This window comes from Amphiura filiformis, chromosome 11, assembly GCF_039555335.1.
Source record: "Amphiura filiformis chromosome 11, Afil_fr2py, whole genome shotgun sequence".
NCBI lineage: Eukaryota > Metazoa > Echinodermata > Ophiuroidea > Amphilepidida > Amphiuridae > Amphiura > Amphiura filiformis.
In genome coordinates this window covers 39,033,258-39,048,627 of record NC_092638.1, presented here as the reverse complement: position 1 = coordinate 39,048,627, position 15,370 = coordinate 39,033,258, and the positions used below count along the sequence as shown (strand labels likewise).

The 15,370-nt window shown below is 37.9% G+C and overlaps 1 protein-coding gene across 1 annotated transcript in view; it reads left to right on the top strand.

Annotated features, from left to right (window-relative positions):
- The window catches only part of LOC140164823 (copper-transporting ATPase 2-like), a 60,697-nt gene that overhangs the window by 31,532 nt on the left and 13,795 nt on the right, over window positions 1-15,370 (top strand). The window contains 10 exon segments of the mRNA XM_072188197.1: window positions 931-1,097; window positions 2,707-2,868; window positions 4,576-4,655; window positions 6,700-6,868; window positions 8,480-8,633; window positions 8,636-8,712; window positions 10,778-10,918; window positions 13,221-13,329; window positions 14,056-14,180; window positions 14,932-15,060. Coding sequence (XP_072044298.1) covers window positions 931-1,097; window positions 2,707-2,868; window positions 4,576-4,655; window positions 6,700-6,868; window positions 8,480-8,633; window positions 8,636-8,712; window positions 10,778-10,918; window positions 13,221-13,329; window positions 14,056-14,180; window positions 14,932-15,060 — 1,313 coding nt within the window.

Sequence of the window (15,370 nt, the reverse complement as noted above, 5' to 3'; positions counted from 1 at the left end):
AGAAAATAGGGAAAGGATTTAGCATAACAAAGGAACAAGCTCCAAGATCCAGTGTAAAAGTCATGGAGCATGAAATTGTCTTATTTACATAACAAGACCTAACATTTTTAAAGCCAACGCCCTTAATATCAATTTAGTTGAGAGTGGAATTCTCATGTGTCTTTCACATGGTAGAGGATATTTAAATATTATTTTGATAACTAAATACTAGTGTATTTGGCAAAAACCAAGTTACCATCATAAAAACTCCTCTTTTTCTGAAATGAAAGAAACTTGTTTACCATTCTAGTTTGCGCGTACTGTGATCTCATTCGCATATTACACTCTAGAATGCGCTACATATTCGCACCTCGACAAGTGACGACATGGTGCTGTCTACTTTGTGATAGACAGCATGCAGAAACCAATGAAATACAGTGCTTACAAGCAGGCCCGTACGCAGGATTTTTTTTTTGGGGGGTGCTGATTTTGAAAAAGTGGACTTTTTTTTTCCAAAGGGGTGCGATTTTGTGAAAAGTGGACTTTTCCCAAAAATTTTGGACCTTTGTGGTCCAAAAAACCGTAAAAACCTGATACTTTTGCAAACTTGGGGAGGTGCGGTCGCACCCCGCACCCCCCCTGCATACGGGCCTGCTTACAAGCTAAACCACAGCCACTGAGTGACTAAGAATTGGCATTAAGTTCCTTAAGGGATGAAATCAAAACTCGACCGGCGGTTGACCGCTGGTTCCGCCCGGATCCGTCCGGTTGCTATTGTTCTAAACAATGGCAGCGGACCGGAACCACCGATCAACCGCCGGTCGAGTTTTGATTTCATCCTAACTACTCATTAATGTATTTACACATGACTTTCCTATTTTCCATTTTGTTCAAAGAACACAAATTTTTAATGTTATTTATATATATATATATATATATTTTTTACTGAAGGTATTGACTCAGCAGTTGTTTCCCTGATGGCTCAGCATGCTGAAGTGAACTTTGACCCACAGCTTGTGACCTCTGAGGAGATAAAAACAATGATAGAGGACATGGGTTTCGATGCAGAACTTCTTGATGAAAAAGCTGGCAGGGGAGAAGAGACTCTAAATCTCATCGTAAGTTTGGGATTTTGTTTAATATTTGATTTCAAGGAATTTTATGCAGGGTTCATTGGACAAATTAGTGAGGGCATTTAAATTACAATTATAGGGCTATAGTATTGGGCCTAGGCATTTTTATGAGATCAAAAGGAATGCTTTTACAGTACAGGTTATGGTAGATCACGATCAGGTCTTTCTTATCCATTTTCCATGTGGAGATTTTGATACTAAGAGAGATCATTTTGTGCTCCATGTGGATTTTACAATGTTGGTCAAACAGAAATGTCAATTTCGGATAATAGAGATATTGCGACGTTACATACGCGATGCGTGAACCGTACGTTTATACAACGTTCAAAATGGCGTTAAATATTGACAGTCTTGGTTCCAAGATGGAATGTGCTCATTCGTCACGAAGGAGAACAAGGCGGCCAGAACCAAGACTAACATCAGATCTGGTCACAAGAGGGTACGCGATTGAAAATTTAATGGTCACCGATTCCTCTGCCTACTTCCATAAAAATGTTATGTATATATTTATATAGCGCTTTATGCCGTAAACAGCCTCAAAGCGCTTTACATTTATTCTGCCGTCATTAGAATATGTCGGAACCACGTTTGCAGCCTACAAGTGGCGCAGGGTCCATCAGTACAACGACTGTGACTACCCCTAACAGCTTCCCATTGCACCTGGGTGGGGTGAAGCAAGCGAGGCAAAGCGCCTTGCGCAAGGGCGCAACACGGTGGTGGGACAGGGAATCGAACCCACGGACGTCGAGCAAGCTCTCGGATTATGAGTCCAAGGCCGTAACCACTGAGCCACTGTGCCCATACAGCATGCTTTTGATTTTGACTAAAACCAAGGTTGAGGGGAGCGTGGCTGAGCGGTGAAGGCGTTGGACTGTATTTCAAGGGTCACAGGTTCGAATCTGAGGTCTGCCTGAGCTCGGCTGGCTCTTTGTGTCACTCCTTGAGCAAGGCACTTCACTGTACTTGCTTAGTGCTTCGGAGGGTACTTTAAGCTGTCGGTCCTGTGTACATGTATTTCTGATATTAAAGAACGTCACAGGCTATTCGAAAAGAGCAGGGGATCATCCCGGTACTGTTGACTGTACTTCAAAAACACACTCATCTACTCTAGGTTCCGGAGTAAAAATAAGTACAGCTTGTCTGTACGCAGTGCGCTAATACTCATACATATGAGGCCAGCACTAATAAGGAAGAAGAAGAAGAACATGCTGCTTAAAATTAATTGTATTTCAGTGCTTCTCAAATATTATAGTTGCCAAAAAACAAATATTTTGGTAGATTAAAGACCGATGCATCCATATATCATGACTTTACTTTCAAAATTGGACTTTTTTGTGATGAAAATTAGGCGTGTTGCATGAATCAACAGGCTGTAAAAATCAGCATATTTCAACACCATCTGTGCGTTTTATACGACGTTGGTGTCCAAAATGTGAAATCGCAATGACATTTTTGGCCCCCACACATATGTGGGGCCTACCATTATTCCGACCTTAATGCTGATTGGCTCAATAAATCATAACAGTCTCCATGTAACCAATCAAAAAGTAGTATTCATGGGTTTGAAACAAACATTTTACTTTCTTTACTACAGATTACCGGCATGACCTGTTCATCTTGCGTTGCTACCATTGAAAACCTCGTTAAAGCTCTTCCAGGTGTGACTCATGCTGCTGTTGCCTTGGCAATGAGCAGTGGAGTCTTCAAATATAATACAACTGAAATTGGACCGAGGGGAATCATAGAAGCGATCACTGTAAGTATGGGGAGACAGTGGGGTGTTGCAGATATTTTCTGTACCCCTTACAGACAAAATAAATTTGGGGGACAATTATCCAGCAAAGCCTAATCTCCCGTGTGATTATTGAGATTGACATTCTGACATTGAAAGACAATAAGAGCTGCAAAGGATCGGAATATAATTGAAGACCAAATTAAGAAGATATAGTTTGCGTCTGATGTCAGTGCAAAGGCGTGGCGTAATTGGTTACTGACCTGCGCAGTACAGCATTTTTGGTGTGGTTGACAGGACATCATTTGCAAACTAGTCTTTTTAATTCGGTCTTCAATTATAGAAGTCGGAACTAAAGATACTGGTTGATGTCTGATGTCAAATGTCATTCCACTGCCCCTGATTGGTTAGCGGGGAAAGTGCAAAGGCGTGGCGTAATTGGTTACTGACCTGCGCAGTACAGCATTTTTGGTCTAGTTGATAGGATGTCATACGCAAACTAGTCTTTTTAATTTGGTCTTCAATTATAGAAGTCAGAACTAAAGATACTAGTTGATGTCTGATGTTAAATGTCAATTAAACTCTCCACGGCCCCTGATTGGTTAGCGCATAAAAGGGAAGTTGATTTATCCGGTGCCTTCAAGGAATTACAGAAATTGGTGAATGATGTCACAGACAAAAATTTTTTTCTAGGCATGGTTGACATGGTGCCTTTACTAAGGCACCAGAATCAAATTTGTTTAATCTTTAGATCAGCCGTCAATGCTGCTTCAATGCTTATTATTAATGAATTAACAACTAATTAATCAGAATTAATGTCAAATTTGTTCAGTATCAATACAGGCACAGATTCATATGTTATCACAATAAGGTTTCTGAATTCTCATCTTGAAGAAACCAGTTAACCCACGCCGAGAATGGTTGCGTCCGTACGATAACTTTTTTTAAGGTCCTGGGAGATCTTTGCCATGAGGTTTTCGATCGGCATGTGTGGCAAGGGGCGGGTGGACCATGCGCAAGGCAGTTTCCTTCTGGTTTTCTCGTTAGCCAATGAGGGCAAAGTCTGAATCGGAAAGTTTTATTTTCCCACCCACCACTCCCAAAAAAGGGTGAGGAAATTCATGAATTGGTTATAAGCACCAAAAAAGTCAATGACAAATATTACAGTGGTATATTGTTGCTTATGGAGAAAAAGAAAAATTGCCGGCATAAAGAGCACACGTTTGTGTTACATAAAAATCAATTGTTTTTCAGTGCAAAGTTTTGCCATTCAATTGGGTAACAAAATATCTTTATGAAAAGGCATAATCCCAAAGGCACTTCCCCTACAATAATGCTTGGGAATTTCTTGCAAGTTTCAGCCAGTGGCATGCAGAAAAAGAATGAGCATATTGTTTAGTAAATATGATGTTTACAATTTTAGTAGCGGGAAATTTTGGATCAATTAAAAAAATTTCTATTGAAAATACTGAAGTAGCCTTATAAGGCACCCTTGTACTGTAAGGTATTTTCAAATATATTGGTTATTTTGTTGTATTTATTATATGTAACAGAATTTTGCATTTAAGCAAAATAAAATGCCTGATTCTAGCGGAGGGCTGATGTGTGGCAAAAATGTGATATTTTCTCGTTCTATAGGTAATTAACAATAGTCAATTAATTGATTCCATAAATAATAAGGATCATTACATGAAACTTTAAACTTATTTTGCTTGACTATATACTTTGCAGGATGCAGGCTATGAATGTGAACTGAACCTTGAAAAGAACCAGTCAGTTGTGGCTCTGCAGCAACAGAAAGCTATTCAAAAGTAAGTCAATACTAACCCTAACCTTGCCCATGGATTTTTTGGAAGTCATTTGGTACCCCTGGGATTCGAACCTTGGATCCCTCACATGACACGCAGAAGATCACCGGCCTCTAGCCACAGGGGTTACACGGGCCCGGCTAGTGAATCCCTGGTTTATCCTTAGTGTAAGAGAGTACTAATAGGATTAGAGTTAGGGTTAGGATTTAGGGTAAAGGTTAGGTTTAGGGTTAGGATTAGAGTTAGGATTTGTTTGGTGCTCTCACGAAGGATACACCGAATCCCTGGGTATATATGACTTAGGCTGATTGTGTCATTGCATCACATGGAATGCATGCATGAACAGTGGTTTTAATAGTGAGCTTTAGTGAGGTCTGATTGGGTTAGGGTTAACAAGGCCTAAATCTAGTAAAAGCATGTCATTAACCCTAACCGTGCCCATGTTTTTTTTTGCTATTAGAAGTTAAAGAAGAAACAAAAAAGGAGAGAAAATGAACAAAGAAGTCACTTGGTAATTCGGGACTTGAACCTCGAAGTCATAATGCGTAATTTGCCCCACAGGAACACCCTCAATTTTTCTTGAATTTCAACTTTTTGCATGATTGTAATGCCCAATGGAAATTATGCAAATGTGACACGATCTGCCCCATGGGGGCCAAAGGAGGCATTTTTGAAAGTTGAGTTACTATAATTATCACCATTATAAACATTAGGCTATCATATACTGAAAACACTAAAGGTCTAGCCTACTTGGTTCTGAAGTTTTGTGATGTGTATTTTCTTATGTATTTTATTGTTTTTTACTCCATATTTTTGCCTTTATCTCAATTTCAAATTTGCCGCCTTTGGCCCCCATGGACCAGATCGTGTCAGCATATTATACTTTGCCATTTCTGATCTAGTAATTTGGCGGGGGACACGTTTTACGCACTGCACGGTTCGCTATCTCTAAGGTTCGCTATCTCTAAGGTTCGCTATCTCTAAGGTTCGTTATCACTAATTACGAAAAAGGTTCGCTATACCTAAGGTTCGATATCACTAATTTTGAAAAAGGTTCAGTATTTCTAAGGTTCGATATCACTAATTTTAAATAAGGTCCGCTATCACTAATTTATTGAAGGTTCGCTATCTCTAAGGTTCGCTATCACTAATTTAAAATAAGGTCCGCTATCTCTAATTTTAACAATCCCGGTATCCCTAAGGTTCGCTATCTCTAATTTTAAATAAGGTCCGCTATCTATAAGGTTCGCTATCTCTAAGGTTCGCTATCTCTAAGGTTAGCTATCACTAATTTCAAATAAGGTTCGCTATCTCTAATTTTAAATAAGGTTCGCTATCTCTAATTTTAAATAAGGTTCGCTATCTCTAATTTCAAATAAGGTTCGCTATAGCGGTCCTTATTTAAAATTAGAGATAGCGGACCTTATTGAAATTAGAGATAGCGGACCTTATTTAAAATTAGAGATAGTGGACCTTATTTAAGATTAGTGATAACGAACCTTAGGTATAGCTTGAACCTTAATCGAAATTAGTGATAACGAACCTTAGAGATCGCGAACCTTAATTAATTGGGGATAGCGAACCTTAAACGTATTTGGTGATTGCGAACCTTACGTACAGTGGACCTTTATTTCAATCACTGATATCGAACCTTAGAGATAGCGAACCTTCAATAAATTAGTGATAGCGGACCTTATTCAAAATTAGTGATAGCGAACCTTATTTTAAATTAGTGATAGCGAACCTTATTTATAATTAGTGATATCGAACCTTAGAACTAGCGAACCTTATTCTAAATTAGTGATATCGAACCTTAGAAGTAGCGGACCTTTTTTTAGGTATAGTGAACCCTTTTCTCTATTAGAGATAGCGGGATTCTGATCTCCATAGACTTTACACGTTAGTGATAGCGAACCTTAGAGATAGCGAACCTTAGAGATAGCGGACCTTAGAGATAGCGGGATGTCACCCTGCGTAATACACTAATCTACTTGTTTAACATTGTGTAAGGACATAACCTTTTAACAAATTGATTTTATTTTGCCAGGTGGCGCCAGTCTTTCCTGATCTCATTGTGTTTTGGCCTACCGGTTATATTCATCATGATTTACTACATGATCCGAGAGCATACTGATGATGATTTTGAAGACGTCATGATAGTTGATGGATTATCACTTATGGTGCTGCTATTCTGGATACTTGCAACAATAGTTCAGGTGGGTATAAACATAATAGAGCCAAATATTTGGAAGGTCATTTTGGGGTCACTAGGGGTCATCTGAGATCAAATTAGTGCAAAACTGTTGTATGGGAATAAAACTTGGTGGGTACAGTCAACATTTAAGCACTGCACAAAAAGAAAATCCACACTACTTCAGGGGATCATATATTCTATCTTAATACTAATTATAGAGAGTTTGTCCGTCTGTCCGTGCGCTATCACGTGCGGCTGCTGGAGCTATCAGCGATGCTCGCAGAAGCGCGTCGCGAGTATCAGCGGGCGTGTCTTGCGAGTACCGACGGGCGCAGAAAGGGTATCGCAAAGCATTACAGTGTGCATGTGACTAATTTACAGGTGCATCTCATCGGACCAGAACCAGGTAAGGCCTATAGCCCATTATATTGATCACTAAGAGACGCAGGCCTATATCAGCGGGTATATGGGTAACAGGTGTTTGGTAATTAGAGATGGGCCTATAATGAGAACCACCCAACCCGAGAACCGCGAAATCTAGTAATATATAAACTGCAAACAAAAATATCCAAACACTAATAAACAAAAGTAATTTCTTAAAGACACTAAACCTAAATTACAAAATAAAATAATTGATAGATGGAGAATTTTGTTCTGCATGTATTGATCGGGACCATACAACTTTATTTCCCTAACTTAATGTGATGTGAATAAAAAAGAGCTTTTCAAAAGTGACATATATTTACATTGACTTTTCCTTTAAGCACACTTTTCCTTTTAGTCACTTCTTAAAGACACTAAAACTAAATTACAAAATAAAGTAGTTGATAGATTGAGAATTTAGGGACCACACACTCTATTTCCCGAACTTAATGTAATGTGAATAAAACAGCTTTTCAAAAGTGACAAAAATTTACATTGACTTTTCCCTTGAAGCACACAGATATATAACACAATGAGCATTCATCTGTCAAGCTGTAATGAGGCCATAACAAAGGCAGCCAAAATCGCCTTGAAGGAGGGAATATCCAAATTTGTCGCTTTTAAAACTCTGCCGTCATTCAAATGTGTATAACTTAGCAGAATAAAGTCTCATCAGGCTAAATAAGGTATCAAAGTATACGGAACAAAATTCTCCATCTATCCAATACTTTATTTTGCAATTTAGTTTTAGTGTCTTTAAGAAATGGCTTTTGTATTAAAGGAGTATTTCGTGATCCTAGCATCCTCTTTTTATGACATTTTTCAGTACATATCCACAAAAAAAGCCTATTCCCAAAATTTCAGTTGATTCTGATTTTGCTATTGCGAGTTATGCATGATTATGTGTATTACACTGCTCCATAGACAATGTGTTGTAATTTCTGGTATACCAGAACGAAATTCAAATTTCACGATATCTTTGCTAATGAATTAATCTGCAAGATATATTTTGTACATAAACATTATGTAGCCAGAGGTTTCCAGTAATATAAAAATCTCAACTTCTTTTGAGAAAAGTGGGGGGATGAGGCTATGGATCACGAAATGCCCTTTTAAGTATTTGGATACTCTTTGTGCACAGTATATTAGATTGGTTTTTTTTAATTTGATGTGATTTGAACAGGTGAAACTTCTATTTACTTCTTTTCAGTTTGTTGGAGGTCGTTATTTCTATGTGCAGGCTTACAAAGCAGTGAAGCATGGTACAACTAACATGGATGTCCTGATCATGATGGCAACAACCATTGCATACATGTATTCTGTTGGCATAGTGATATATGCCATGGCAGTCAAACAAGAGTATGCTCGATGGCGTTCTTTGACACTCCTCCTATGTTACTCATGTTTGTATCGCTAGGAAGGTTTTTGGAACATGTAGCAAAGGTATGTAAGGCAAAAGATATATTGGGCTATTCCAGTTAATATCCACACTACCCCTGTGGAAGATTTTGGAAATATCTTATACAGGGGGAGTATGAATTTCGAATGTAATTGATTAGAGTTGATCATTTTAAAACCCATACTCCCCTGTATTATGGCTTAATTACCTATATCTTCCACAACTGGAGTGAGTATTTCAAATGGAAGTTACCAAATTGTCTATTCTATCCAAAATTGATACTCCCTCTGTGGCAGATTTTTGCTAAATCTTCCACAGGGGTAGTGTGGCTTTTAAATGGAATAGCCCATGCTGTCCATTTGGCTTCCTGGTATTGACTACCCCGTAGTCCACTTGCCCGCCATTGCATACTCTGGATATTGTATTTAAGCTTAAAACTCTGATTTAATTAATGTGTGCACAATTGATAGATTTTCACATCTGATCAGTCACCCTACTCCCTCTGTTTGTTAGCTTCCCAAGTGGACTACTGACATTGCCTTGCGGTTAAGATTTTTAACACGGGACTCTATGGAGAGTTAGGCCAATTTCTGGCCTAACTAAAATTGTCCATGATGTAATGCATCTTTAAAAGCTTTTAAATGGACCTGCCTTGTGATTGGTCGCCCATACCTCGCTATGGTTTAAATCGTCTGGGCCCGCGCCATTACCATTAACTACACCGTAAACAACTGTCTGTGGTATTTGCGGCGCTTTTGTGTTGACGCGAAAGTTAATCTCTCATCAAACATCTAGGGCGTCCATGCTTAGTACTTGTGGTTAATGGACTGATAAACAAGTATGCTTGACAGTGTGTTTTTAGAGAGCAAAGTCCAGGGGGTAAAGTTCTGCTTACAATTCAAAGTTCATAGTCGAAATTTCGGAGATTCCAAAATCAGAATTGTTCAGTATTAAAGTGAGCCGTTATAATTATGCAAGATAATGTTGCATTCAAGTATACTTTTATTGTCACTAATCGTCTGATATTTTTAACTCTTTATGACCATTTTACTATTGAATATTTTAATTTTAATAAACATCAGTATAATTTTGAGTTCAACGAAATGGGTTCATCATGACTAATAATAACATATTTTTAATAAAATTCGACTATGGCATAGTCTAGCTTCCTGGGGACAGTAGTGTTCGCATGTGATACACACGAGATCAATCAAAGTTGGAGTCTGTAGGGCGCAGTCACTTTTTGCGTTGCATCGCGCGCTACTAATGCAATGCTTGTGATCGTGTGTACATGAGTTATTCACACACAGACGCTATCTTGAAAAAGCCAAATGGACTGTAAGTTTACTTGCACCTGACATCACCTATTCTTAAAAACTCAAGTTCCTGCAATTTTATTGGTTCTTAGCCCTGTAATATGATGAAATATAACATGGTTCAGTGGGGGTGTGTTGACGCGATATTCGTACACACTATTTGATCCAATTGGGAGAAACATAGCAACAATTGGACAGATCGATTGTAAGCCCTAGGTAATTCCTTGTAAAATGTAAAATTTGATTAAAATTTGGTATACTTATGATTAATATTGTTTTTTTGAATTGAAGAATAAAGGTATTGTTTTTAGCTGCTGTCGTGCATCTATCTCATATAACATGGGCGACATCATTATTTTTGGCGTAAAACAACTTCGCTTTGCCGGGTTGATCTACGTAAAATAATGGTGTCGCCTGTGTTATATGAGATGATAGATGCACAACAGCGGCTAAAACGATACCTTTATTCTCTAACTGTAACAGTCTACAAGACTTTAGCAGCAAAGACCTGAATATTTGAAGGAACTAAATAGTGCAATTGCATAAGGTTTTAACAATAATAATGGAATTTTAATCAATTCTCAGTTATGACGCTCTTATCTCTTATAGCATTAATGCAGTAAGGGAAACAAGGGGTTACTATTTTGTTACTTGGGGAGTTTCATGTTCATTTGAAGCTTGCTTTGAAGGTCCAGTTATCTCACCCCAAGTTGTGATTGTATTTCAGTTATTATACCCAGTTCAATATGATACAAGGAATTCTAAATAAACAATACTATTTCTTTATCTCTAGGCCAAGACTTCTGATGCATTATCCAAGCTGATGTCTCTGCAGCCATCAGAAGCTACCCTGGTCACTCTGAGTGAAGACAACCAAGTGTTATCAGAAGAAAACATCAATGTGGAACTGGTTCATAAGGGTGATTTTCTCAAAGTAAGTTATCACTATACCGTAAACGTTCGCCTAATGGCGCTATGGGCTCCCTTGACATAACTGGAATTTTAGACACAAACTAAGTGCCCTCCCGTTAAAATCCCACCAGCAAATAAGGGCACATACCCTTAATGTTTGTTGGGATTTTTAGAGGAGGGAGCTCTCTATTTTTCATGAAATTTACTCCAAGGCAAAGGATCCCAGGTGCGCCATTAGGCGAACGTTTACGGTATGTACTTTAAAATCTTCAGACAAGATAGAAATATACTAATGAGTGAATTTTCTTTAGTCATCCAGTAGTTTAAGGGCTGGGGTATGAGCGTTTGGACAGTATTTATTTTGGGACATTAGAGCACATCAGACATATGTCAATTGCATTCTGAATACGAAGAATGTCATTCTGATATCAAATAATTTTGATTTTTGAAATTAGCAATTTAATACACATTTTATGGCAAATCATTAAAATTGATATTTTGATATTTAACAGTACTTGAAGTAAACTTTATAAATCTGATGATTTATACTTAAAGTGTATGTAGGTGGGATGAAAAGCCGACGATCAATTGAAAATTTTGACCTTTCGTATTGAAGATATGGAATTTTTTCCACAAAACACCAAAAAAAATAAGGTCTTTTTGGGAAAAAATCCATATCTTCAATATGAAAGGTCAAAATTTTCAATTGACCGTCAGCTTTTCCTCTCTGCTACATACACTTTAAGAATATATCATTAGATTTATATAATTTACTTCGAGGACTGTCATATATCAAAAATTTGAAAAATATCAAATTTTTATAATTTGTCATAAAATTTGTAATATATTGTGATTTTCAAAAAATGAAAATTATTTGATATCAGAAAGACATGCTTCGTATTCAGAATGCAATTCGATAGGTCTGAGGTGCTCTCATGTCCCACAAAAAATACTGTCGAAACGCAATAAACGCTCATTTTAGATCCCTTAACAGTGTCTGGTAAATCCAAAGTTGTAAAAAGTAAGTTCTGGTATTAGATTTATTTCCAAAACATATACTATTCCAGTTGAAATCCATACGCCCCTATGGAAAACATGCCCTTAATCTCCCACATGTACACAGGAGGTGCAGATTTCAAATGGCATAATCCATTCAGGTAACCCATTTGAAATTCACACTCTCTGTGTGGGAGATTAAAGTCATGTCTTCTAAAGGTGGAGTATGAGGTTCATCTGGAATAGCCCAATGACCAGGTTGGGACTGCCTTATGAGGAGAGAGAGAGCAATTACTCGTCTACGTCTACGTAAAATACTAGGCAGGACCCATAAGTCAGAGTGTAGAGCCAAGGGTGAGGTCTATGCTCATGTGCGGTGCATTGACCAGTGCAGGCAGCGCTACTGCTCTCCTTAAAGCTGATATAGGAGAGGGATTTTTAGCTCACCTTGGTTGACCATTCTCTCCTTACATTCTTTTTTAAATGCTCTAAACAGCTCTCCTTGAAGACTCCAGAAGAGCTTGTACTTAATACTCTCCTGCAAATTCCAAAAGGCAGTCCTTGGAAAAGCAAATAAATCTCAATGCTTTGAGCCATTGGGGGACTGTCACATTGATCTACCAGAATAAGCAAGGCACATATCAAAACCAAAAATGTCAGGAAGAAGTGGTATAAACTGAGCATAGACTAATAATAACTACAGATGCTTCACCAACTGGCAAAGTCCAGCATTATCTGTTAATGAGGGCTAATCATACCATGAAGTGTGACAGACAAGACTACTATTTCCATTCTGCACCGGTTACAGTATATTTTTTGAAAGCGCAGTGTTAATATTTGTACGTAATACACATGGACATGTTACACCAAGTGTAAGTTGTTGGACACAGGCAGTAGAAAGATCAGCCCTCATGAATATACTACAGAGCACAGGAATTTGCCTGTTGGGGTGGTATCTGTACCTTTTGAATGAAAATAAGTCTGTGTACTTTGAGTGAAGAATCAAATTTGTGACATGATCAAGGGGAATGTTGACCCTGATCGAAAATGAGTTTTACATATGTTTCTAAAGAGGACATTTAGCGCTTTTTGAAACTGAAAACCCCATGTTGATACGACTTTTCTTTGCAAAGTTACATCAATCGCTGAAAACAATATAAAACAAAAGAATTTTAACACTTTCTTTGCCAATATCTCAAAATCAATATTTGCGACATCCGACTCATTTCCCTTGATTGTGTCACATATAAATTCTGACCTCACAAACCCATCAGTCAACCATGCCTAAAGTTCTTGAAATTTACATTAGAATTTATTGAACTTGACAGGTCGTACCTGGAGGCAAGATACCAGTAGATGGTACAGTTATAGATGGTACATCAGCCTGTGATGAGTCTCTCATTACTGGAGAGTCTATGCCCATCAACAAGAAACCAGGTAAGTCTGCATCCTATGTATCCAACTTTACCATGGATATATCGTCAGGTTCATCACATAGTGACGTATCCTGATTTTTGGCCATTTCACAATTTTTGGTATATATGTTTTAAATATTGTTCTATTCAATTACGCCAAGTCCCAAAGCTGAAAATGAAGTTATTAATTAGAATTACTAATTAAATTATTAAATTGGCATATGATAAGAAAATGGTAAAAAAGTAGAAATCGGTGTATCACATAGTGGTATATTATACCATATACCACTATTAGATACACTTTCACTGTAGAAAAAGTATATCACATAGTGGCACATAGTATACTACTATAGTGGCATATACTATAGTAGTATACTATAGTATACTACTATAGTATAGGGGAGAGTGGGGTAAGTTGAGCCACTATGTGATTCACTTTTTCCGCAAACATAGGAAAAAGCATATCAGGTAGTGGAAACCCTTGATACATGCCAATGAACAATGTAACAGGAATTATGATCTTACAGATGAAATGATTTGCTTACTATCAAGAAATCAAGTTTATTTTATTTTATTTATCTCACTTTTGGAAGTTTTAAATAGGATTAGCATGTGAGAGAGTCATGTGTGTGAGAGAGCGAGAAAAGTGAAGCAAGTTTAATTTCTTTAAGCTTCATTTGTATAGGTAATCTCAAAATATTATCTTGGTGTAGATGTTACAAATTTGAAATCCATCTTTGTGTTATAGGGGGAATTGTCATCAGTGGATCAATAAACCAAACAGGTACACTGCTCATTCAAGCCACCCATGTAGGAGCAGATACGACTATAGCACAGATTGTAAAGCTTGTACAAGATGCACAGACCTCAAAGGTAGGCATGTACCGGTACTTATTATTATAGGAAAGGGGTGTAATGGTGGGCCAATGGGTGTCGTAGGGGTCAAAGGGTATGGTGCTGCAGTGGGTGTCAGGATGGATCAATGGGTGTCAGGATGAGTCAAGGGGTTTCAGGGTGAGTCACTGGGTTTCCGGGTGTGTCAAGGGGTATCAGGATGGGTCAGGGGGTGTCACAGTGGGTCAAGGGGTGTCATTGTGTGTCATGTGATGTGGTGCATGAATGCAAGGAATGTCATTTTAGGTCGATCAAGGGGTGTACATGTGGTGCATCAAGGATTGTCAGGGTGGGTGAAGGAGGCCAGTAGATTTTTGAGATGATATGAGACAAGATTACAATTAAAATAGGTGGAGGACATTTTGGACAGTTTCTGGTTTACCTCTGTGTAATTTATAGGCTATTTTGATTTTTGTTGTTGATCTAGTCTTGATCGTAAAGATGGGATTTGCAATTATGCATGCCCAATTGGCTAAGTAAGAAGGCCAGTGACGAACAGAATGACCAAGCATGTCATGATTAAAATATGCTAGATCGTGGGGGATGTCTCAGCACTAGGAGATGGAATTAACTTGGTTATCAGTTGCTTGATTTTGCCGTAGAAAATATTGAGAAAGCTGGTTTAGTAAATTTATTGCTGGGCCAGTAGCTTTACAATCCTGGGCCTGTAAAAAAGAGAGACAAATAAGTCAGACCCTGATGCTAATGTCTTCTTTTTTCCCCATTACAGGCACCAATACAGCAGATAGCAGATAAAATTGCTGGCATATTTGTACCAGGTATCCTGATTCTCTCAGGGTCCACTCTCATCTTGTGGACATCGCTGGGCTTCCATGATCCTTGTATTATACCAAAATATGTAAGTAAACATAAGCTGTACAAGATCATTAGCAATAAGGCTTATATATATAATACATCTGGTTTACAGTGGTAGTGCATTTGGCTGCAATTTTCAAAATTGGGTTAAAACTCATAATTACACCACAGAAAAACAATATAGTCATCATTGGCTGCAGCATTAATTTTGCAGTGCTCATCTTTTTTATTATCGAATAATGTTGCACGGACAAGGTCCCCTTTTAAATTTACAACACAGTCAATAATAAGCACCCCTTAAAATAATTTATGCACTTTAGGGTGCTAATTGGGTTCAATACATTACAGTGTAC